Here is a 19,939-nt window from a genome sequence, read left to right as displayed (position 1 = left end):
TCGAGAGACCCACAAGCAATAGCAGTGGATGCACTGGTGACCCAGTGGGTGTTTCAGTCGGTGTATCTGTTCCCTCCACTTCCACTAATACCAAAAGTTCTCATGATCATCAGAAGAGCAAGGGTTCGAGCAATTCTCATTGCTCCAGACTGGCCAAGGAGGGCTTGGTATCCAGATCTTCAGGGGTTATTACTGGAAGATCCTCAGCCTCTTCCTCTTCGCGAGGACCTGCTTCAGTAGGGGCCGTTTGTTTATCAAGACTTACCGCGGCTGTGTTTGACGACATGGCTGTTGAGCACCAGATCCTAGCCCGTAAGGGTATTTTCAATGAAGTCCTTCCCACACTTATTCTGGCCAGGAAAGGGGTAATGTCCAAACATTACCATCGTATGTGGAGAAAATATGTATCTTGGTGTGAATCCAAGAAGTCTCCTGCGGTGGAGTTTAAATTAGGACGTCTTCTCCTATTTCTACAGGCGGGTGTGGATGCTGGCTTGAGATTGGGGTCTATCAAGGTCCAGATTTTGGCCTTGTCCATTTTGTTTCAGAAACAGTTGGCTTCCCTTCCTGAGGTCCAGACGTTCGTGAAGGGGGTTCTGCGCATCCAACCTCCCTTTGTGCCTCCTGCGGCGCCATGGGATCGTAATGTGGTGTTGCAGTTCCTTAAATCGGACTGGTTTGAGCCTCTACAAGAGGTAGAGTTGAAGTTTCTTACTTGGAAAGTGGTCATGCTGTTGGCCTTGGCCTAAGGCAGACGAGTGTCTGAATTAGGGGCTCTGTCACACAAGAGTCCTTATTTGATTTTTCATGAAGATAGAGCTGAACTGCGGACGCGTCAGCATTTTCTTCCAAAGGTTGTGTATTATTTCCATATCAACCAACCTGTGGTGGTGCCAGTGGCTTCTGACATCTCAGCCGTTTCAAAAGTCCTTGGATGTCGTCAGAGCGTTGAAGACTTATGTTGCAAGAACGGCTCGGATAAGGAAAACAGAATCTTTGTTTGTCCTCTATGACCCCAACAAGATTGGGGTCCTGCTTCTAAGTAGACTATTGCACGCTGGATCAGAGGTACCAATCAGCACGGTTATTCCACAGCAGGATTGCCGTTACCGAGTTCGGTAAAGGCCCACTCTACAAGGAAAGTGGGTTCTTCCTGGGCGGCTGCCCCGGGGTGTCTCGGCGTTGCAAATTTGCCGAGCAGCTACTTGGTCAGGGGCAAACACGTTTGCTAAGTTTTACAGGTTTGACACCTTGGCTGCTGATGTCCTTCAGTTTGGTCAGTCAGTTCTACAGGAACATTAGTACTTTCCTGCCCGTACTGGGAGATTTGGTACATCCCCATGGTACTAAAATGGACCTCAGCATCCTCTAGGACGTAAAAGAAAGTAGGATTTTAATGACCTACCGGTAAATCCTTTTCTCGTAGTCCGTAGAGGATGCTGGGTGCCCGCCGAGTGCTCATTTTTCCTGCAGAATTACGTTTTATCTTTTTACACAGGTTCTCATGTGTTAAGATGTTCACAGCTGTTGCATTATGCAAGCAAGTTAGCATGGGTTATGTTGAAAGCCATGTTAGGCGGCATGTTTTTGGTATGGTGTGAGCTGGTGTGAATCTCGCCACTAGTTTAATGTAAATTCTTCTCTCGAAGTTGTCCGTCTCCTGGGGCACAGTTCCTATACTGAGGTCTGGAGGAGGGGCATAGAGGGAGGAGCCAGTTCACACTGTTGAAAAGTCTTAAAGTGCCGAAAGGCTCTTGCGGAACAGTCTATACCCGATGGTACTAAAATGGACCCCAGCATCCTCTACGGACTACGAGAAAAGGATTTACTGGTAGGTAATTCAAATCCTATTTTCCAGGGTACCTAAAACCACTTGTGAGGAAAATGATAAGGAACATCGGCATCAGAAAGCAATGTCTCCCACTCAGCACACACATAAGAAATCTGAGAAGGTGGGACAGAAGAGGCGCCCAAGTGAGACCAGCACCTGTAGCCAGCAGTCCACGCTGAGTAGCAGTACTAGTAAAAAACCAACTACTCCCAAGCAAAGGAAGGTGGAAGAAAAGAACATGGAACATACAAAGAGCAACAAGGTATGTATATTGATGGAACTGGGAGCTATTTCTTATCGCTCGGCTGCCTTTTTGGCAGTGATTACTGCCTGGTAGGCTATGCTAATTCTGACATAACGAGAAATGTGCGTTTGTGTATGTACATACAGAACGCAGTCTTGCATTTGTTGCTCTCTAAGGGGATGATGTATCAAGCCCTTGGCGAGAGCTAAAATACAGTACTCATTGTCATTTTCCGAGCACAGCCTGTAAAATGATATACACTGATTGGTACTTTAACTGTCTCTCCAGTTTATATCTCTCCAAAGCTTGATAAATCAACTCCTAATTGTTCACAATTCTTAATACTCAATAAAGTTATTAATCCTTATCTGGTTATGAGACATATTGGAATATCAATGGTAAATTTGCATAAAGTGACAATTTAACAATGTGATTTTGTGACGTGTACTTTTCTATTTGGATTAGACATGCCGAGAAGACACTGTAGAACAGCAATCTAAAGTGCCAGTATGTTGACTGACCTCTAGTTTTGCATCTTATAGGCCCTACACACTGGGCGATATCACTCAAAGATATGAACGATCTCGTTCATTATTGAACGAGATACCGTTCATATCTTTGAGTGTTGAGACACCAGCGATGAATGATGCGCGGCCCCGCGCTCGTTCATCGCTAGTGCCCCGTTGGCTGTGCATGCAGGCCAATATGGACGATCTCGTCCATATTTGCCTGCACTTCTATGGAGCCTTGTGACGGGGGAGTGAAGTAACTTCACTGCCCCCCCGCCGCCTGGTCGCCCTTCGGCCGTATCCGCCGTTGGGCAGCTCGGCGGCGGATCGTTAAATGTGTAGGGCTCTTTAGATACAAATAGTGGGAAGCAATGTTTACTTTGGGCAAGTAATGGTTACCTTACACTAGGCCGTCTGTAAAGATCAGTGTATTTCTGCTAGGATTGTAGCTAAGCATATGGTTTGTGTACTTCTCATAACTTGCATTGATGATGGTGGTGCTGGGTGCTGCCACCAATTTATTTTAATTTTTTTTGTGCTTCTGAGAAATTAAGAAATCTCTCATTCAGATATGTCCAAGCAGTGATTTATTTTCCAATAATATATTTACCAGTGGGCCCTGCGGATGACAAAAAGCAATTGTACTACAATTTAATACAGCACATAAGTGTTTTTGTTTTGTTTTAAAATAAGAGACAAAGAAAGACGATGATCCTGTCCTGGTACACTTTATAGGTAGAAAATAAATATACAAGGCAAGCAATGCTATGTTACATAACCATTTATTTAGGTGCAATTATACCCAGTGGCAACTGCTCCCCTGGGGCTCCAGAGCAAACCAAAATAAGCAGAGGGGAGGCTGGATACAACATAAGCCTAACTGTACCTGTAAATGTTGTTATTTAATACTGGTGGGTTTCTGCAGGAACGTAAGCTCCCCAGGGGCCAGCACTGTGCATCACAGCCGCATCTGTCAGGACAGAGAAATCAGCACCTCCTTCTGTATCGCCCCCCCCCGCGCCCGACTCCTGTGTAACTAGCCAATGGGGGTCTGGGAGGTAGGCAGGTACACCCTGCAGTTTTAAAAAGAAACATGTACAGGTACAGTTAAGGTTATATTTTATACGGCCTCCCCTCTGCTTATTTTGGTTTGCCCAGCAGCCCCAGGAGTGCAACCGCTGTTGTTCATAACCATTAATCATGAACGGTAATTAAGTGATTGAGATTCACAGACCTAAGGAGTGTAATAGGAACCGATTGTAGCTGAGATAAGGCTGTTGATATGTCAACTGGTGAGCATACCAGCCACAATAAAATGTAGGCGTTCTATCGGGGATTGTACAGGTTTTCGTGCACTATTAACGACAATATTTTATATATTCGTGTTTACATTTTTAAGTCCGGTATTTGCTGAGTTTGAAAACAATTGTTATACAGCTTATAGTAGCACATAATAGTACTTTTTCTTAACAGTTATGAACTAAATTTTTTATAAAAATTTCCAGGGTTCTACAGAAAATAACACAAATCCTTTCCCAGTGCCTTCTTTGCCAAATGGTAATGCCAAGCCAACAAGACCTCAGCTGAAGTTTGAAGAAAAGTACGTTGTTGTGTTCTTATTTCTCAGTATGCTTAGCGAAACTTGCCCTAACAGTAATCTTTGTATCCTGGAACCTGCACGAATTGTATGTTTAAGTTCTCCTCTATTCCCTGCTTTCTTTTAGGTTACATTCACCAGAATATTACATGAAGGAGGCCAAGAAGCTAAAACACAAAGCTGATGCCATGGTGAGTGTTTTACACCTGAACTCTGATCATAGTGAATGCTGACACACACCCCCAACTAACCTGAGTGCTCTCTTCAGACCGCAGTAGCAGACAGTATATTTGAAAATAGAAAGCGGCACTCGATAGCAAAATATATATACCTGGTGTCACGCACCTATCATATAATCAACGTGCTGATTTAATATTTTCCACTATACAGGTTGAGTATCCCATATTCAAATATTCCGAAATACGGAATTTTTTGAGTGAGAGTGAGATAGTGAAACCTTTGTTTTCTGATGGATCAATATACAGAAACTTTGTTTAATACACAAAGTTATTAAACATATTGTATTAAATGACCTTCAGGCTGTGTGTATAAGGTATATAAGAAACATAAATGAATTGTGTGACTGTACACACACTTAATTTAATGCACAAAGTTATTAAAAATATTTGCTAGAATGACCTTCAGGCTGTGTATGTAAGGTGTATATGAAACATAAATGTATTCTGTGCTTAGACTTACGTCCCATTGCCTTGATATCTCATTTTGGTATGCAATTATTCCAAAATACGGAAAAATCCGATATCCAAAATGCTACTGTCCAAGCATTTTGGATAAGGGGTACTCAACCTGTATGTGTGTGTGTGTGTATGTATATATATATATATATATATATATATATATATATAGCAATCCAATTGAAAACGGTACTCGGAGATCACAAATCATATGAAGAGATTTAATTCATGGCATTAACGTTTCGGGGCGGCAAGCCCCGTCCTCAGAATGGACAGAAATGGACAGTATTTCTGTCCATTCTGAGGACGGGGCTTGCCGCCCCGAAACGTTAATGCCATGAATTAAATCTCTTCATATGATTTGTGATCTCCGAGTGCCGTTTTCAATTGGATTGCTATTACCTTGCTCTAACTGGCACCGGAGTATGCTGATTGTTAGATTTAAGTGCCGGCACACACTGGAAGGATAGATATATATATATATATATATATATATATATATAAAATAAACAAATGTATCAGCAGGGGCGCCTATATAGAGTATGGCTCTTATTGCCGACTAATATAGTCCTTAGTAATCACAATTTCTTTGTACAACAAAATAATTTCCTGGTACAACCAAATAAGCATTCATTAAGTTTATTTCTCTGACGTCCTAGTGGATGCTGGGACTCCGTCAGGACCATGGGGATTAGCGGCTCCGCAGGAGACAGGGCACAAAAATAAAAGCTTTAGGACTAGGTGGTGTGCACTGGCTCCTCCCCCTATGACCCTCCTCCAAGCCTCAGTTAGGTTTTTGTGCCCGTCCGAGCAGGGTGCAATCTAGGTGGCTCTCCTAAAGAGCTGCTTAGAAAAAGTTATTAGGTTTTTTATTTTCAGTGAGTCCTGCTGGCAACAGGCTCACTGCAACGAGGGACTTAGGGGAGAAGAAGTGAACTCACCTGCGTGCAGGATGGATTGGCTTCTTAGGCTACTGGACACCATTAGCTCCAGAGGGATCGAACACAGGCCCAGCCATGGAGTCCGGTCCCGGAGCCGCGCCGCCGACCCCCTTGCAGATGCCGAAAAGTGAAGAGGTCCAGAAACCGGCGGCAGAAGACTTTTCAGTCTTCATGAGGTAGCGCACAGCACTGCAGCTGTGCGCCATTGTTGTCAGCACACTTCACACCAGCGGTCACTGAGGGTGCAGGGCGCTGGGGGGGGAGCGCCCTGGGCAGCAATGATAATACCTTGTTCTGGCTAAAAATACATCACATATAGCCCGTGGGGCTATATGGATGTATTTAACCCCTGCCAGGTCTCACAAACACCGGGAGAAGAGCCCGCCGAAATAGGGGGCGGGGCCTATCTCCTCAGCACACAGCGCCATTTTCCTGTACAGCTCCGCTGCGAGGAAGGCTCCCAGGACTCTCCCCTGCACTGCACTACAGAAACAGGGTAAAAAAACAGAGAGGGGGGGCACTTTTTTGGCGATATTGATATATTAAGCTGCTATAAAGGAAACAACACTTCTGTAGGGTTGTTCCTATATATTTATAGCGCTTGGGTGTGTGCTGGCAAACTCTCCCTCTGTCTCCCCAAAGGGCTAGTGGGGTCCTGTCTTCGATAAGAGCATTCCCTGTGTGTCTGCTGTGTGTCGGTACGTGTGTGTCGACATGTATGAGGACGATGTTGGTGTGGAGGCGGAGCAATTGCCGGTAATGGTGATGTCACCCCCTAGGGAGTCGACACCGGAATGGATGGCTTTGTTTATGGAATTACGTGATAATGTCAGCACGTTACAAAAATCAGTTGACGACATGAGACGGCCGGCAAACCAGTTAGTACCTGTCCAGGCGTCTCAGACACCGTCAGGGGCTGTAAAACGCCCTTTACCTCAGTCGGTCGACACAGACCCAGACACGGACACCGAATCTAGTGTCGACGGTGAAGAAACAAACGTATTTTCCAGTAGGGCCACACGTTATATGATCACGGCAATGAAGGAGGCTTTGCATATCTCTGATACTGCAAGTACCACAAAAAGGGGTATTATGTGGGGTCTGAAAAAACTTCCTGTAGTTTTTCCTGAATCAGAGGAATTGAATGAAGTGTGTGATGAAGCGTGGGTTAACCCCGATAGAAAACTGCTAATTTCAAAGAAGTTATTGGCATTATATCCTTTCCCGCCAGAGGTTAGGGCGCGCTGGGAAACACCCCCTAGGGTGGATAAGGCACTCACACGCTTATCAAAACAAGTGGCGTTACCGTCTCCTGAAACGGCCGCCCTCAAGGATCCAGCTGATAGGAGGCTGGAAACTACCCTGAAAAGTATATACACTCATACTGGTGTTATACTGCGACCAGCCATCGCCTCTGCATGGATGTGCAGTGCTGGGGTGGTTTGGTCGGATTCCCTGACTGAAAATATTGATACCCTGGATAGGGACAGTATTTTATTGACTATAGAGCAATTAAAGGATGCTTTTCTTTATATGCGAGATGCTCAGAGGGATATTTGCACTCTGGCATCGAGAGCAAGTGCGATGTCCATATCTGCCAGAAGAAGTTTATGGACGCGACAGTGGTCAGGTGATGCGGATTCCAAACGGCATATGGAAGTATTGCCGTATAAAGGGGAGGAATTATTTGGGGTCGGTCTATCGGATTTGGTGGCCACGGCAACAGCCGGGAAATCCACCTTTTTACCTCAGGTCCCCTCCCAACAGAAAAAGACACCGTCTTTTCAGCCGCAGTCCTTTCGTTCCTATAAGAACAAGCGGGCAAAAGGACAGTCATATCTGCCCCGAGGCAAAGGAAAGGGTAAGAGAGTGCACCAAGCAGCTCCCTCCCAGGAGCAGAAGCCCTCCCCGGCTTCTGCAAAGCCCTCAGCATGACGTTGGGGCTTTACAAGCGGACTCAGGGGCGGTGGGGGGTCGACTCAAGAATTTCAGCGCACAGTGGGCTCACTCACAGGTGGACCCCTGGATCCTGCAGGTAGTATCTCAGGGTTACAGGTTGGAATTCGAGAAGTCTCCCCCTCGCCGGTTCCTAAAGTCTGCTCTGCCAACGTCTCCCTCAGACAGGGCGACGGTATTGGAAGCCATTCACAAGCTGTATTCTCAGCAGGTGATAGTCAAGGTACCCCTCCTACAACAGGGAAAGGGGTATTATTCCACACTATTTGTGGTACCGAAGCCGGACGGCTCGGTAAGACCTATTCTAAATCTGAAATCTTTGAACCTGTACATACAAAAATTCAAGTTCAAGATGGAGTCACTCAGAGCAGTGATAGCGAATCTGGAAGAAGGGGACTTTATGGTGTCCCTGGACATCAAGGAAGCTTACCTGCATGTCCCAATTTGCCCTTCACATCAAGGGTACCTCAGGTTCGTGGTGCAAAACTGTCATTATCAGTTTCAGACGCTGCCGTTTGGATTGTCCACGGCACCTCGGGTCTTTACCAAGGTAATGGCCGAAATGATGTTTCTTCTGCGAAGAAAAGGCGTATTAATTATCCCTTACTTGGACGATCTCCTGATAAGGGCAAGGTCCAGAGAACAGCTGGGGGACGTAGTAGCACTAACCCAAGTAGTGCTGCAACAGCACGGGTGGATTCTGAATTTTCCAAAATCTCAATTGACCCCGACGACACGTCTGCTGTTCCTGGGAATGATTCTGGACACGGTTCAGAAAAAGGTGTTTCTTCCGGAGGAGAAAGCCAGGGAGTTATCCGAACTTGTCAGGAACCTCCTAAAACCAGGAAAAGTGTCTGTGCATCAATGCACAAGAGTCCTGGGAAAAATGGTGGCTTCTTACGAAGCGATTCCATTCGGCAGATTCCACGCACGAACTTTTCAGTGGGATCTGCTGGACAAATGGTCCGGATCGCATCTGCAGATGCATCAGCGGATAACTTTGTCTCCACGGACAAGGGTGTCTCTTCTGTGGTGGTTGCAGAGTGCTCATCTGTTAGAGGGCCGCAGATTCGGCATACAGGACTGGGTCCTGGTGACCACGGATGCCAGTCTGAGAGGCTGGGGAGCGGTCACACAGGGAAGAAACTTCCAGGGAGTGTGGTCAAGCCTGGAGATGTCTCTTCACATAAATATACTGGAGCTAAGAGCGATTTACAATGCTCTAAGCCTGGCAAAACCCCTGCTTCAGGGTCAGCCGGTGTTGATCCAGTCGGACAACATCACGGCAGTCGCCCACGTAAACAGACAGGGCGGCACAAGAAGCAGGAGGGCAATGGCAGAAGCTGCAAGGATTCTTCGCTGGGCGGAAGATCATGTGATAGCACTGTCAGCAGTGTTCATTCCGGGAGTGGACAACTGGGAAGCGGACTTCCTCAGCAGACACGATCTACACCCGGGAGAGTGGGGACTTCATCCAGAAGTCTTCCACATGATTGTGAACCGTTGGGAAAAACCAAAGGTGGATATGATGGCGTCCCGCCTCAACAAAAAACTGGACAGGTATTGCGCCAGGTCAAGAGACCCTCAGGCAAGAGCTGTGGACGCTCTGGTAACACCGTGGGTGTTTCAGTCAGTGTATGTGTTTCCTCCTCTGCCTCTCATACCAAAAGTGCTGAGAATTATACGGCAAAGGGGAGTAAGAACGATACTCGTGGCTCCGGATTGGCCAAGAAGAACTTGGTACCCGGAACTTCAGGAGATGCTCACGGAAGATCCGTGGCCTCTACCTCTAAGACGGGACCTGCTTCAGCAGGGACCGTGTCTATTCCAAGACTTACCGCGGCTGCGTTTGACGGCATGGCGGTTGAACGCCGAATTCTAAGGGAAAAAGGCATTCCGGAAGAGGTCATCCCTACCCTGGTAAAAGCCAGGAAGGAGGTGACTGCACAACATTATCACCGCATTTGGAGAAAATATGTTGCGTGGTGTGAGGCCAGGAAGGCCCCGACGGAGGAATTTCAACTGGGTCGATTCCTACATTTCCTGCAAACAGGATTGTCTATGGGCCTCAAATTAGGGTCCATTAAGGTTCAAATTTCGGCCCTGTCGATTTTCTTCCAGAAAGAATTGGCTTCAGTTCCTGAAGTCCAGACTTTTGTAAAAGGAGTACTACATATACAGCCCCCGGTTGTGCCCCCAGTGGCTCCGTGGGATCTTAATGTAGTTTTGGATTTTCTCAAATCCCATTGGTTTGAGCCACTCAAATCGGTGGATTTGAAATATCTTACATGGAAAGTAACCATGCTACTGGCCCTGGCTTCAGCCAGGAGAGTGTCAGAATTGGCGGCTTTATCGTATAAAAGCCCATATCTGATTTTCCATTCGGACAGGGCAGAACTGCGGACGCGTCCTCAGTTTCTGCCTAAGGTGGTTTCAGCGTTTCACCTGAACCAGCCTATTGTGGTGCCTGCGGCTACTAGCGATTTGGAGGATTCCAAGTTGCTGGACGTTGTCAGGGCATTGAAAATATATATTTCAAGGACGGCTGGAGTCAGAAAATCTGACTCGCTGTTTAAACTGTATGCACCCAACAAGCTGGGTGCTCCTGCTTCTAATCAGACGATTGCTCGTTGGATTTGTAGCACAATTCAACTTGCACATTCTGTGGCAGGCCTGCCACAGCCTAAATCTATCAAGGCCCATTCCACAAGGAAGGTGGGCTCATCTTGGGCGGCTGCCCGAGGGGTCTCGGCATTACAACTCTGCCGAGCAGCTACGTGGTCGGGGGAGAACACGTTTGTAAAATTCTACAAATTTGATACCCTGGCTAAAGAGGACCTGGAGTTCTCTCATTCGGTGCTGCAGAGTCATCCGCACTCTCCCGCCCGTTTGGGAGCTTTGGTATAATCCCCATGGTCCTTACGGAGTCCCAGCATCCACTAGGACGTCAGAGAAAATAAGATTTTACTTACCGATAAATCTATTTCTCGTAGTCCGTAGTGGATGCTGGGCGCCCATCCCAAGTGCGGATTGTCTGCAATACTTGTACATAGTTATTGTTACAAAAAAATCGGGTTGTTATTGTTGTGAGCCGTCTGTTCAGAGGCTCCTACGTTTGTCATACTGTTAACTGGGTTCAGATCACAAGTTGTACGGTGTGATTGGTGTGGCTGGTATGAGTCTTACCCGGGATTCAAAATCCTTCCTTATTGTGTACGCTCGTCCGGGCACAGTATCCTAACTGAGGCTTGGAGGAGGGTCATAGGGGGAGGAGCCAGTGCACACCACCTAGTCCTAAAGCTTTTATTTTTGTGCCCTGTCTCCTGCGGAGCCGCTAATCCCCATGGTCCTGACGGAGTCCCAGCATCCACTACGGACTACGAGAAATAGATTTATCGGTAAGTAAAATCTTATTTTAAAACACATATCTTAAAAGCATTAAAACTTAAAAAATGTAGACTTTCCTGTTGATACATTTGTTCTATTCGTAATCCTTTAGGGTCCTATTCTGGCAGAGAACCATCTTCAGGGTTTGTGGCAGCCTAACTTATATTTATTTCTCTCTGTCCTAAAACTACACTCGGGGACATTTACTAAGCAGTGATAAGAGCAGAGAAGTGAGCCAGTGGAGATGTTGCCCATGGCAACCAATCAGCAGCTCTGTATAATTTTATAGTATGCAAATTACAGATGTTACTTCAGTGCTGATTGGTTGCCATGGGCAACTTCTCCACTGGCTCACTTCTCCGCTCTTATCTCTGCTTAGTAAATGTCCCCCTAATAAGTACTATAAGGGCCTAATTCAGAGTTGATCGCAGCAGCAAATTTGTTAGCAGTTGGGCAAAACCATATGCTCTGCGGGGTGGCGGGGGGAGGCAGATATAACATGTGCAGAGAGAGTTTGATATGGGTGGGGTGTGTTCAAACTGAAATCTAAATTGCAGTGTAAAAATAAAGCATCCAGTATTTACCCTGCACAGAAACATAATAATCCTCCCAAATCTAACTCTCTCTGCAAATGTTATATCTGACTCCCACCCCCATAAGGCTGATATAGATAGACAGATATACTGCCACACTGACACCCCAGTCACACACATGCAGCATGTGAATCATGTGTGATAGATCTGTCCTATTACATTTCACTGGTGACAGACTACAGTTGCCTCTGTATGCCAAGCCGTCCTGTTCTGTCTCGCTGCACTGCAATAATTTAGGTTAGTGCTATTTGCTAGAGACCAGCAACATTCTCAGAACTGTTCAGTGGAATTTGGCCTCAGGTATTCCCAGTCCTACCCTAACTGCACCACACAGCAGAATGCTTTAACCTTTGGTGTCCCATCTTTATTCCTGGACTATAAAGCCATGGAATGCAAATTTAGTGCAGAAGTGGAAGAGGATACATGTTCTTTTGCTGACATAAACCCTAAAACCCTGTTAATATAAATGGAACAGTCATCTTTTCTATATTTTTGGAAGGTTTTCTTACCTTCACGATCAAGCCAAGTTTTTGTATGTGAGGTGTGCCCTTTGCATTTTAATTAAATGTCATGTTGTGTTTCTCAGAGAAACATTCTTTCCGAGACATATTAGAGTAAATCTATTTTTTACATTTTAATTTTAGGATAAATACTTTTTAGCGATTTACGATTTAGCTCTTTATAACGTTTACACATTTAGTGCAAGCCCAGTATTATACCTTTTATATGCAAAGCACTAGCTCTACCAAGTGTATGTGTAGTTCTTTTTACATGTAGTTTGTTTTAAGAGGAATGATTTGCTGTAAGTTATAGCTTGTTTTCCTTTCACTTAGTTTATATTGTTATTTTATCATTTGAGGAGACCTTATTTTGTGGGGGGTTTTGAAAGCACTAAAGGATTCTGGGGAGAAAAAGGCTTGGTTTATATGGTGCTAGCAGGCAGGAAAGAAATGCTATAAGTCTGCCCTGGTACTGCCTTTAGCTGGGGCAATCTTTGTGACATCACAGGATTTCTCTGTAGAAGTTGCAACTGGTCCTTGCATACCCCTTCCACACGTTGATTCAGGAACTTGCCGGGTTTAAAAGCCGCCAAATTCCTGGGTCTCAGCCACGATCCTGGTAAAGAGCAGGGTTGGGGAGCCAGGACTTCTTCATGGGTAGTTTGCATTCACACCTACCAAAATCCCAGGTTGATGTGCGTTTATGTTCAAAAACTCAGAATTTTTAAGGTAGTGTTTTACCCCTTTACCAACAAAATATCGGGTCTGATCTGTGATTTGGAACACTGTTCCAAGCCAGGTCAAACCTGACATTAACCCCGTTTCCACTGCAGTGCCGACCTGGGATATACCCGGGTCGGCAGCGTTCATACTGCACCCGGGTGACATCATCTCCAAGTGCTGCAAAACTCAGAGAACAGCGCCCTGGCTGACCGGTGTGCAACTGCTGACAAGCGGGGCGGGTTCTGGAGGATGCTGCCACACTAGAGACATTACAGCCTCCCGGCATGGTAAGCAGGGATGGGGTAAAATCCGGAACAGTCTGGACCATATGGGGAAGCTGTTTTCACTGCAGCTCACCCAGGTTCTCGGTAAAAACCCTGGCTAGACCTGGGTAGAGCTGTAGCCACTGACAAAATCCTGGGTTAGTGCATGTTTATATGCAAAAACCCAGGAATTTCATGTCAGTGAAAAAGGGGTATTATTTATATTTATCCAGGAGAGTGCCATTGGCAAATTTCTGCCTACTATTTTCTAAAACTAATGCATGGTTGCTGTAGCTACAATTTTAGCATGGAGCACATGTCTGCAAGTAGGCAAATTATCAAATAAAGATATTGCCTTGCATGAAAAGCCCACTCAATATGTGACACTTCTTGTATTACCCTTTAATGCACATGGCTTTTATGTATCCTTAGTCCAGCAGTAAAACATCTATTTGAATTGAAACTGTGGGGTCTATTTACTAAGCCGAGGGGAAAGATCAACTACAGTACCAGCCAACCAGCTCCTGTCATTTTTCATATAGAGAACCTGTATCATGGCAGTTAGGAGCTGATTGGTTGGTACTGTAGTTTATCTCTATCCACTATATGTCTCTAAGGCTTAGTACATAGACCCCAGAGCCTGTAACATGGCAGTTAGGAGTTGATTGTTGCTTTATTTCTTTCCAAGACTTAGTACATAGATCCCAAAATGATATTTTAAGCGCTTAAATTTTTGTTTTGTTTTTAAATCTGAGCACATTGTCAGATTCTAGTGTATAAAGAAAAAAGAAAGACTCTATGGTGGTCATTCCGAGTTCGCTCGCTAGCAGTTTTTAGCAGCCGTGCAAACGCTATGCCGCCGCCCACTGGGAGTGTATTTTAGCTTAGCAGAAGTGTGAATGAAAGGATCGCAGAGCGGCTACAAAGTTTTTTTTGTGCAGTTTCTGAGTAGCTCTAAACCTACTCAGCGCTTGCTATCACTTCAGACTGTTCAGTTCCTGTTTTGACGTCACAAACACGCCCTGCGTTCGCCCAGCCACGCCTGCGTTTTTCCTGCCACGCCTGCGTTTGTCCGAACACTCCCTGAAAACGGTCAGTTGACACCCAGAAACGCCCACTTCATGTCAATCACTCTGCGGCCAGCAGTGCGACTGAAATGCTTCGCTAGACCCTGTGTGAAACTACAGCGTTCGTTGTAATAGTACGTCGCACGTGCGCATTGCGCCGCATACGCATGCGCAGAAGTGCCATTTTTTTGCCTAATCGCTGCACAGCGAACGAATGCAGCTAGCGATCAACTCGGAATGACCCCCTATGTTGGGGCACACTTGATGGATATGAAATATGTTAAAACTTTACTTTTATTACTAGTCTACATATTGTCAGATTCAGCAGAAGACAATTGCTGAGGAAAGCCAGTTGTTATTTTGCTTCAGGTTAATGGACAGTGTTTTGGTTTTTAGTTCTGGGTTTTTTTGTCGCACATAATGTAATCCACTGCTATTAGGCTGACCTGTTCAGTGTGGATTGGATTATGCTGTTTTCTCTAGCTTGTTTTTAATAATAGGAGCTGCTGGTTTAAAGACTGGGTAATCGTGAAAATATTTTCAAAGAGAATGTATAGCCAAATGTTTTTCCCCTCACAAGCTGCTTGCGTGATATAGGGACTGTTTGCCATATGTTTCCTGGCAGTCTGCCCTCTCTACTGTTTACATTCCTGCAAGAAAGATTAACTACTCCCTTGTATGAGCTTTTAGCTGTACATGAATATGGCAGTAATTCAGAGACGTTGCATGCTGTGTACTGTTTTGTCGTACCGTGAAAGCTTGGTCCGCAACAATAGCGGCACCAACTGGTTAAGAAATATGTGGCTAATGTGCTTATTCTTGTGGCAAAGCTACACAATGTATCAAGCATTGGAGAGAGATAAAGTAGAGAAGTTGTCCAAAACAACCAGTTCAATTTTTATCTAGCAGTTTTTGAAATGGCAGCAGCTGTTTGGTTTGTTTGGGCAACATTTCCACTTTCTCTCTCTCTCCATGGCTTCATACATCTACCCTTTAGACACGTTATGTCTATTTACATGCAGGATTAACCTTTGCACCTAAAAATAAATATGTATCTTTTTTTTTTTCTGTAAAGGTCCATACACACTAGACGACGTTGCTTTGTGAGCGTCATCATCTAGTGTTTCCCCTCCCGGGCCGGGCAGACGGTGGCTGCCCGTACATACTGAACGATATGACTGCTCAGTGACCTCACGCGGCAGTCGGCCATGCATGTAGCTCCTGGACGACAGTCCGGATAGAGCATGCATGCACTGCCGACAGCGACGATCGTTGCCAACCCGCGGGTCCGCACATAGATCGTCACTGGCGGCATACACACTTGCCGAGAAAATGAGCAACGTTGCTCAGGAAGGGGGGAAATGAGCAACGTTGCTCAGGAAGGGGGAAAATGAGCAACGTCGCTCAGGAAGGGGGAAAATGAGCAACGTTGCTCAGGTAGGGGGAAAATGAGCAACGTCGCTCAGGAAGGGGGAAAATTGGCAACGTCGCTCAGGAAGGGGGGAAATTAGCAACGTTGCTCATTTTCTCGCCAAGTGTGTATGGGCTTTAAGAGCTGATAATAAACTGAAATGATGACAAATCTTTGTGCAGTGCTGGGTAGGTTTGGGCAATGATCTATCTGCCATTTCCCTTTCTGCTGTTGCTGAAATCCTCTGCAGTACCTGTGTATTAGGGGACTACATATTGCTAATAGTCGTCAACATTATTTACAAAGGAAGTGACTACTTTTATTGAGCTTCTCATTACAGTTATGAGATTACCCATAAATCCCACAAATGGTGTTGTGTTTCCGACACCAATATTGGCATGCCACTGGGAAACATTAGTAATTAACTTGCCAGTAGCTTCTGACTAAATTCGTTAAGGAGCAAGGATGATGCCTTTTGTGTAAGCAAAATATTTAGGAAGAATGGCTTTTCATTTCATTGCATTGTTTGGAAGTTTTTAATTGTTTTGTTTTTCTTGTGTATCATTTTAGGCAGATAAAATTGGGAAATCATTTAACTACTTGGATGCGGCCATGTTTTTCATTGAGTGTGGTATTGCAATGGAAGCAGATGTACAGGCGCCGAAGTCTGCCTACACTATGTTTGCTGAGACCGTTGATCTCATTAAGTAAGTGTTACAAGTGAAAGTTTCTGCTTCAGATAAAAAGGCTTGACTGAAAGTCATCGACTTGACAAAGAGAAGGAAAACAACAGACATGGAGGTGTAATGAGTAACCGATTTTACTAATTGGTTGTCAAACAGGAATAGGTGTGTAGAGTGCCCAGTGTAGGCTATCACAGGCAATACCTATACATTTTATCCTTTAAACTGGAGAGCAAACAATGGGACACCTGCCCAAATTCAAGGGTGGCATCCAGTCTCAAAATTCCAGTTGTGATCCTGTTTTTTAAATCTGTCAAGGTAGGGAGAAAGAGGCGCCTGCTAGTGTGATATTTTAGAAAATGTAGTGGCATACAGTATATAAAGAAATAGTGCCATATAAATAAGTGTGTGCTCATACCAGAGCTATGCAAAAAGGTGCTTACCTCTATTGTCTTTGTATGGAACATCATCAAGATAAGCTTGTTTTGATCTATCTGAGTGACCCCAGATAGGTACCAGCATTGATTACAAGCAAAATATATCCCACATGTTTCTTCCAGGCAGGGACTTCATCAGGAAGGAGTTGGTAGAGCAAACTGGAGATGTTTCTATAACTGACAGAATATGTCACTAATCAGGGGCATAACCAGGACATTGCGGGCCCCATAGCAACATATAGCAAGTGCACCTGTCCCAATGCTTCTTGAGAAAAACTTCTCCACAGCAGTTCCCTAGTTTATATGATGTCACATTGTAGGGCTGCCAGTACCCACTATGCCATGCAGTATCCCCAATTCACATTATGACGTGTCCCCATTTCATATTATGCCACATTAGTGTCCCCTGTTCATACTGTGCACACTACAGTATCCTCCAGTTCAAATTATGGCACATTACAGTTCCCAGTTCTTATGTAACATTAGAGTGCTCTCTACATTCTAATGAGCAGATCAGATTTTGACCCATTACAGTGCTCTCTAGTTCATATTGTGACACATTACAGTGGCCCCAGTTCATATTATGCCACATTACAGTGTACCCTTACCATTTTAACATCCACTACACACTCATCTCACTGAAAATGTGATGTCACACATTTCAGGATGGGCAATGGATCAGACAAAATTGCTTAGCAGACAAATCTGGGAAATTGGTATGCAAGTTTGTAACCTGGATCCAGGCCCCCTAAGCCCCTGGGCCCCACATAGCAGTGGCACCAATTCCACTCACTAGAGTTACGCCCATGCCACTACTGATACTAATTAAATGTGAGCACATGTGTGACTATATGGCCAGAGGTGCTATGGGTCAGATTTCTTGGTATAGCCAATAGCAATGATCATTTGTAAAGTTACTTAAAAATACAAGAAAAAAGGATATGTAATGTTAGAAAGCTTTTTTTCTTGTATTTTTTTTTCCCATCAATAATTTTTATTTCTTTTTGGAAGGGGTACAGAAAGAAAAAAGAAAGAAGGATGGGGTGGGGGGGCTACATAGAACCAAGGGAACAGGATGTAAACATGCAAATTTCAAAATTGTCAGAAGTCAAATATAACAATCCAATATAGATACAATAGGAAAAATACAAAGTCATCTTGGAAAAAGATACAGATAAAGATAAACACCGGTAAAACATGAAAACATATCAATAAACAGATAATCAGTAATAGACACAGGGCTAGTAAGGCACAGCCGGTGCACAGAGCGGAAGTTTAAGCCGAGTCAGTTAGGGGGAAGGCGAAACACCCCCTCCAGCAGTGACGTAGTCATGCCATGCTCTCCATTTCACCTGTGGGGAGGAGGCTGCAGGAGAGTAAGGCATGAACTCAGTTTCCATAGTAAAATGGAATTGAATTTTGTTGGCGACTAGTGATAGAGGAGGGGGCCAATGCAGCCCTGGCAGCTATACAAATATGCCCCACCAGATATCTCTAATGAGGTGGTATCTCAGCAGAAAAAATGTGGAGCAGGGCCATGGCCGGAGAGGGGGTAAGGGACAGGTGTAAGACCGAATTAATCAAAGCAAATATCTCGCTCCAGAAATGTCGAAGGGAGAGTCACACAGAGATACACGTGTTAAGACAACCTGGGATAACGGGTTCGGGGGAGCCACCTGTCTAGGCAAACCTTTGTACCAGTGGTGAATTTGGAAATAATGCAATAATTATCCACTGGGGAGATTATATCGAGACTGGAGTTGAGAAAACGATAGGATAACATTACCATCCATAAGGTCCCCCAAGACAGTCAAACCACAAACAAACCAGGTAGAGAGATTTAAATTAGGGATTAATTTAGCTATGGCTCGTAGTGAGATAGTAGAATATGGAAATTGATGTCCAGGCAGGCGAGTCACCAATTTATCCCAGATTTGTAAAGATGTTCTAGTGGCGGGGAGGAGGGACAATAAGCGGGGTCTAGAGTTTGGGTGTATCTTAAAAAGGTCTTCTAAGGGAAGGTCCAAACTCCCAGTACGTCCAAGAGATACCCATCCCACTACAGGCGCCCCACTCAACCAGTATTTAAACTGGGCCAGCACACATGCCTCCTGGTAAAGGACCAGGTCGGGCATATCTAGCCCTCCCTTTCTACGAGGGAGAATCATTTTGGATCGAGCCAATCGGGGTGGCCGTGCCTTCCAGACATAGCGTAGCATTATAGCACAACATCTAACAAGGTACGTTTTAGGGATAAGAAAAGGTATGGTTCGGTATAAGTACATGAGTTTAGGTAAGAGAGTCATTTTGAAGGCTGCTAGGCGGCCAATCCACGAAATATCGTAAGATAGCCAGGACTTAGTCAGGTCTAAAAAACTATTAATGAGTGGAGGTAAGTTAACATCAAAAACAGAGGCCGTAGAAGGTGGAATTTGGATCCCCAAATACTGAATTGAAGCCAAACGCCAGTTATATGGATAGTGTGATTGAAGGGTGGACACTATGGGAGCTGGGATATTAATGGGGAGAGCACCTGTCTTTGTCGTATTAATTTTATAAAAGGAAGCTTCACTATACTGTCCCAAGATAGCATGCAAACAAGGAAGGGAGGATAGCGGGTCCGTGACAAACAGAAGGACGTCGTCCGCAAAGAGGCACAACTTGTGAGTAGTAGTGCCAATAGTCGCCCCCGGGAAGCCCCCAGACATCCTAATCTTCTCAGCAAGGGGTTCTATGCCCAACGTAAATATTAAGGGTGATAGAGGGCAACCCTGTCTGGTTCCATTCGTAATAGGAAATGTATCGGAGAGGAAACCGTTACTAAATACCCGTGCAGAGGGGGAGCTATATAGAGATAAAACCGAAGAAAGAATATGGCCACTAAAACCAAATTTGTCTAGAACCGAGGACATATATTGCCAGTTCAGTCTATCAAACGCCTTCTCTGCATCTAAAGAGAGCAGGAGAAGGCCAGTGTTAGAGGGAACGATATCAATCAAATCAAAAACCCTACGGGTATTGTCAGACACCTGTCTACCAGGCACAAACCCAACTTGGTCGTAGGCAATGAGAGATGGCAGAAAGACATTTAAACGGAAAGCG

At 45.0% G+C, this 19,939-nt stretch overlaps 1 protein-coding gene across 2 annotated transcripts in view; it reads left to right on the top strand.

Annotated features, from left to right (window-relative positions):
• The window catches only part of AFF1 (ALF transcription elongation factor 1), a 346,973-nt gene that overhangs the window by 281,694 nt on the left and 45,340 nt on the right, over positions 1 to 19,939 (top strand). For both annotated transcript variants that reach the window (XM_063919866.1, XM_063919865.1), the window contains exons 13-16: positions 1,859 to 2,093; positions 4,090 to 4,184; positions 4,309 to 4,372; positions 16,288 to 16,424. In XM_063919866.1, the coding sequence (XP_063775936.1) occupies positions 1,859 to 2,093; positions 4,090 to 4,184; positions 4,309 to 4,372; positions 16,288 to 16,424 (531 nt within the window). The remainder of the gene's footprint in view (positions 1 to 1,858; positions 2,094 to 4,089; positions 4,185 to 4,308; positions 4,373 to 16,287; positions 16,425 to 19,939) is intronic.

The sequence above is a fragment of the Pseudophryne corroboree genome, chromosome 1 (genome assembly GCF_028390025.1).
Source record: "Pseudophryne corroboree isolate aPseCor3 chromosome 1, aPseCor3.hap2, whole genome shotgun sequence".
Lineage (NCBI taxonomy): Eukaryota > Metazoa > Chordata > Amphibia > Anura > Myobatrachidae > Pseudophryne > Pseudophryne corroboree.
The sequence above is the reverse complement of the archived record's forward strand: the minus strand, read 5'-3'. Positions and strand labels throughout refer to the sequence as shown.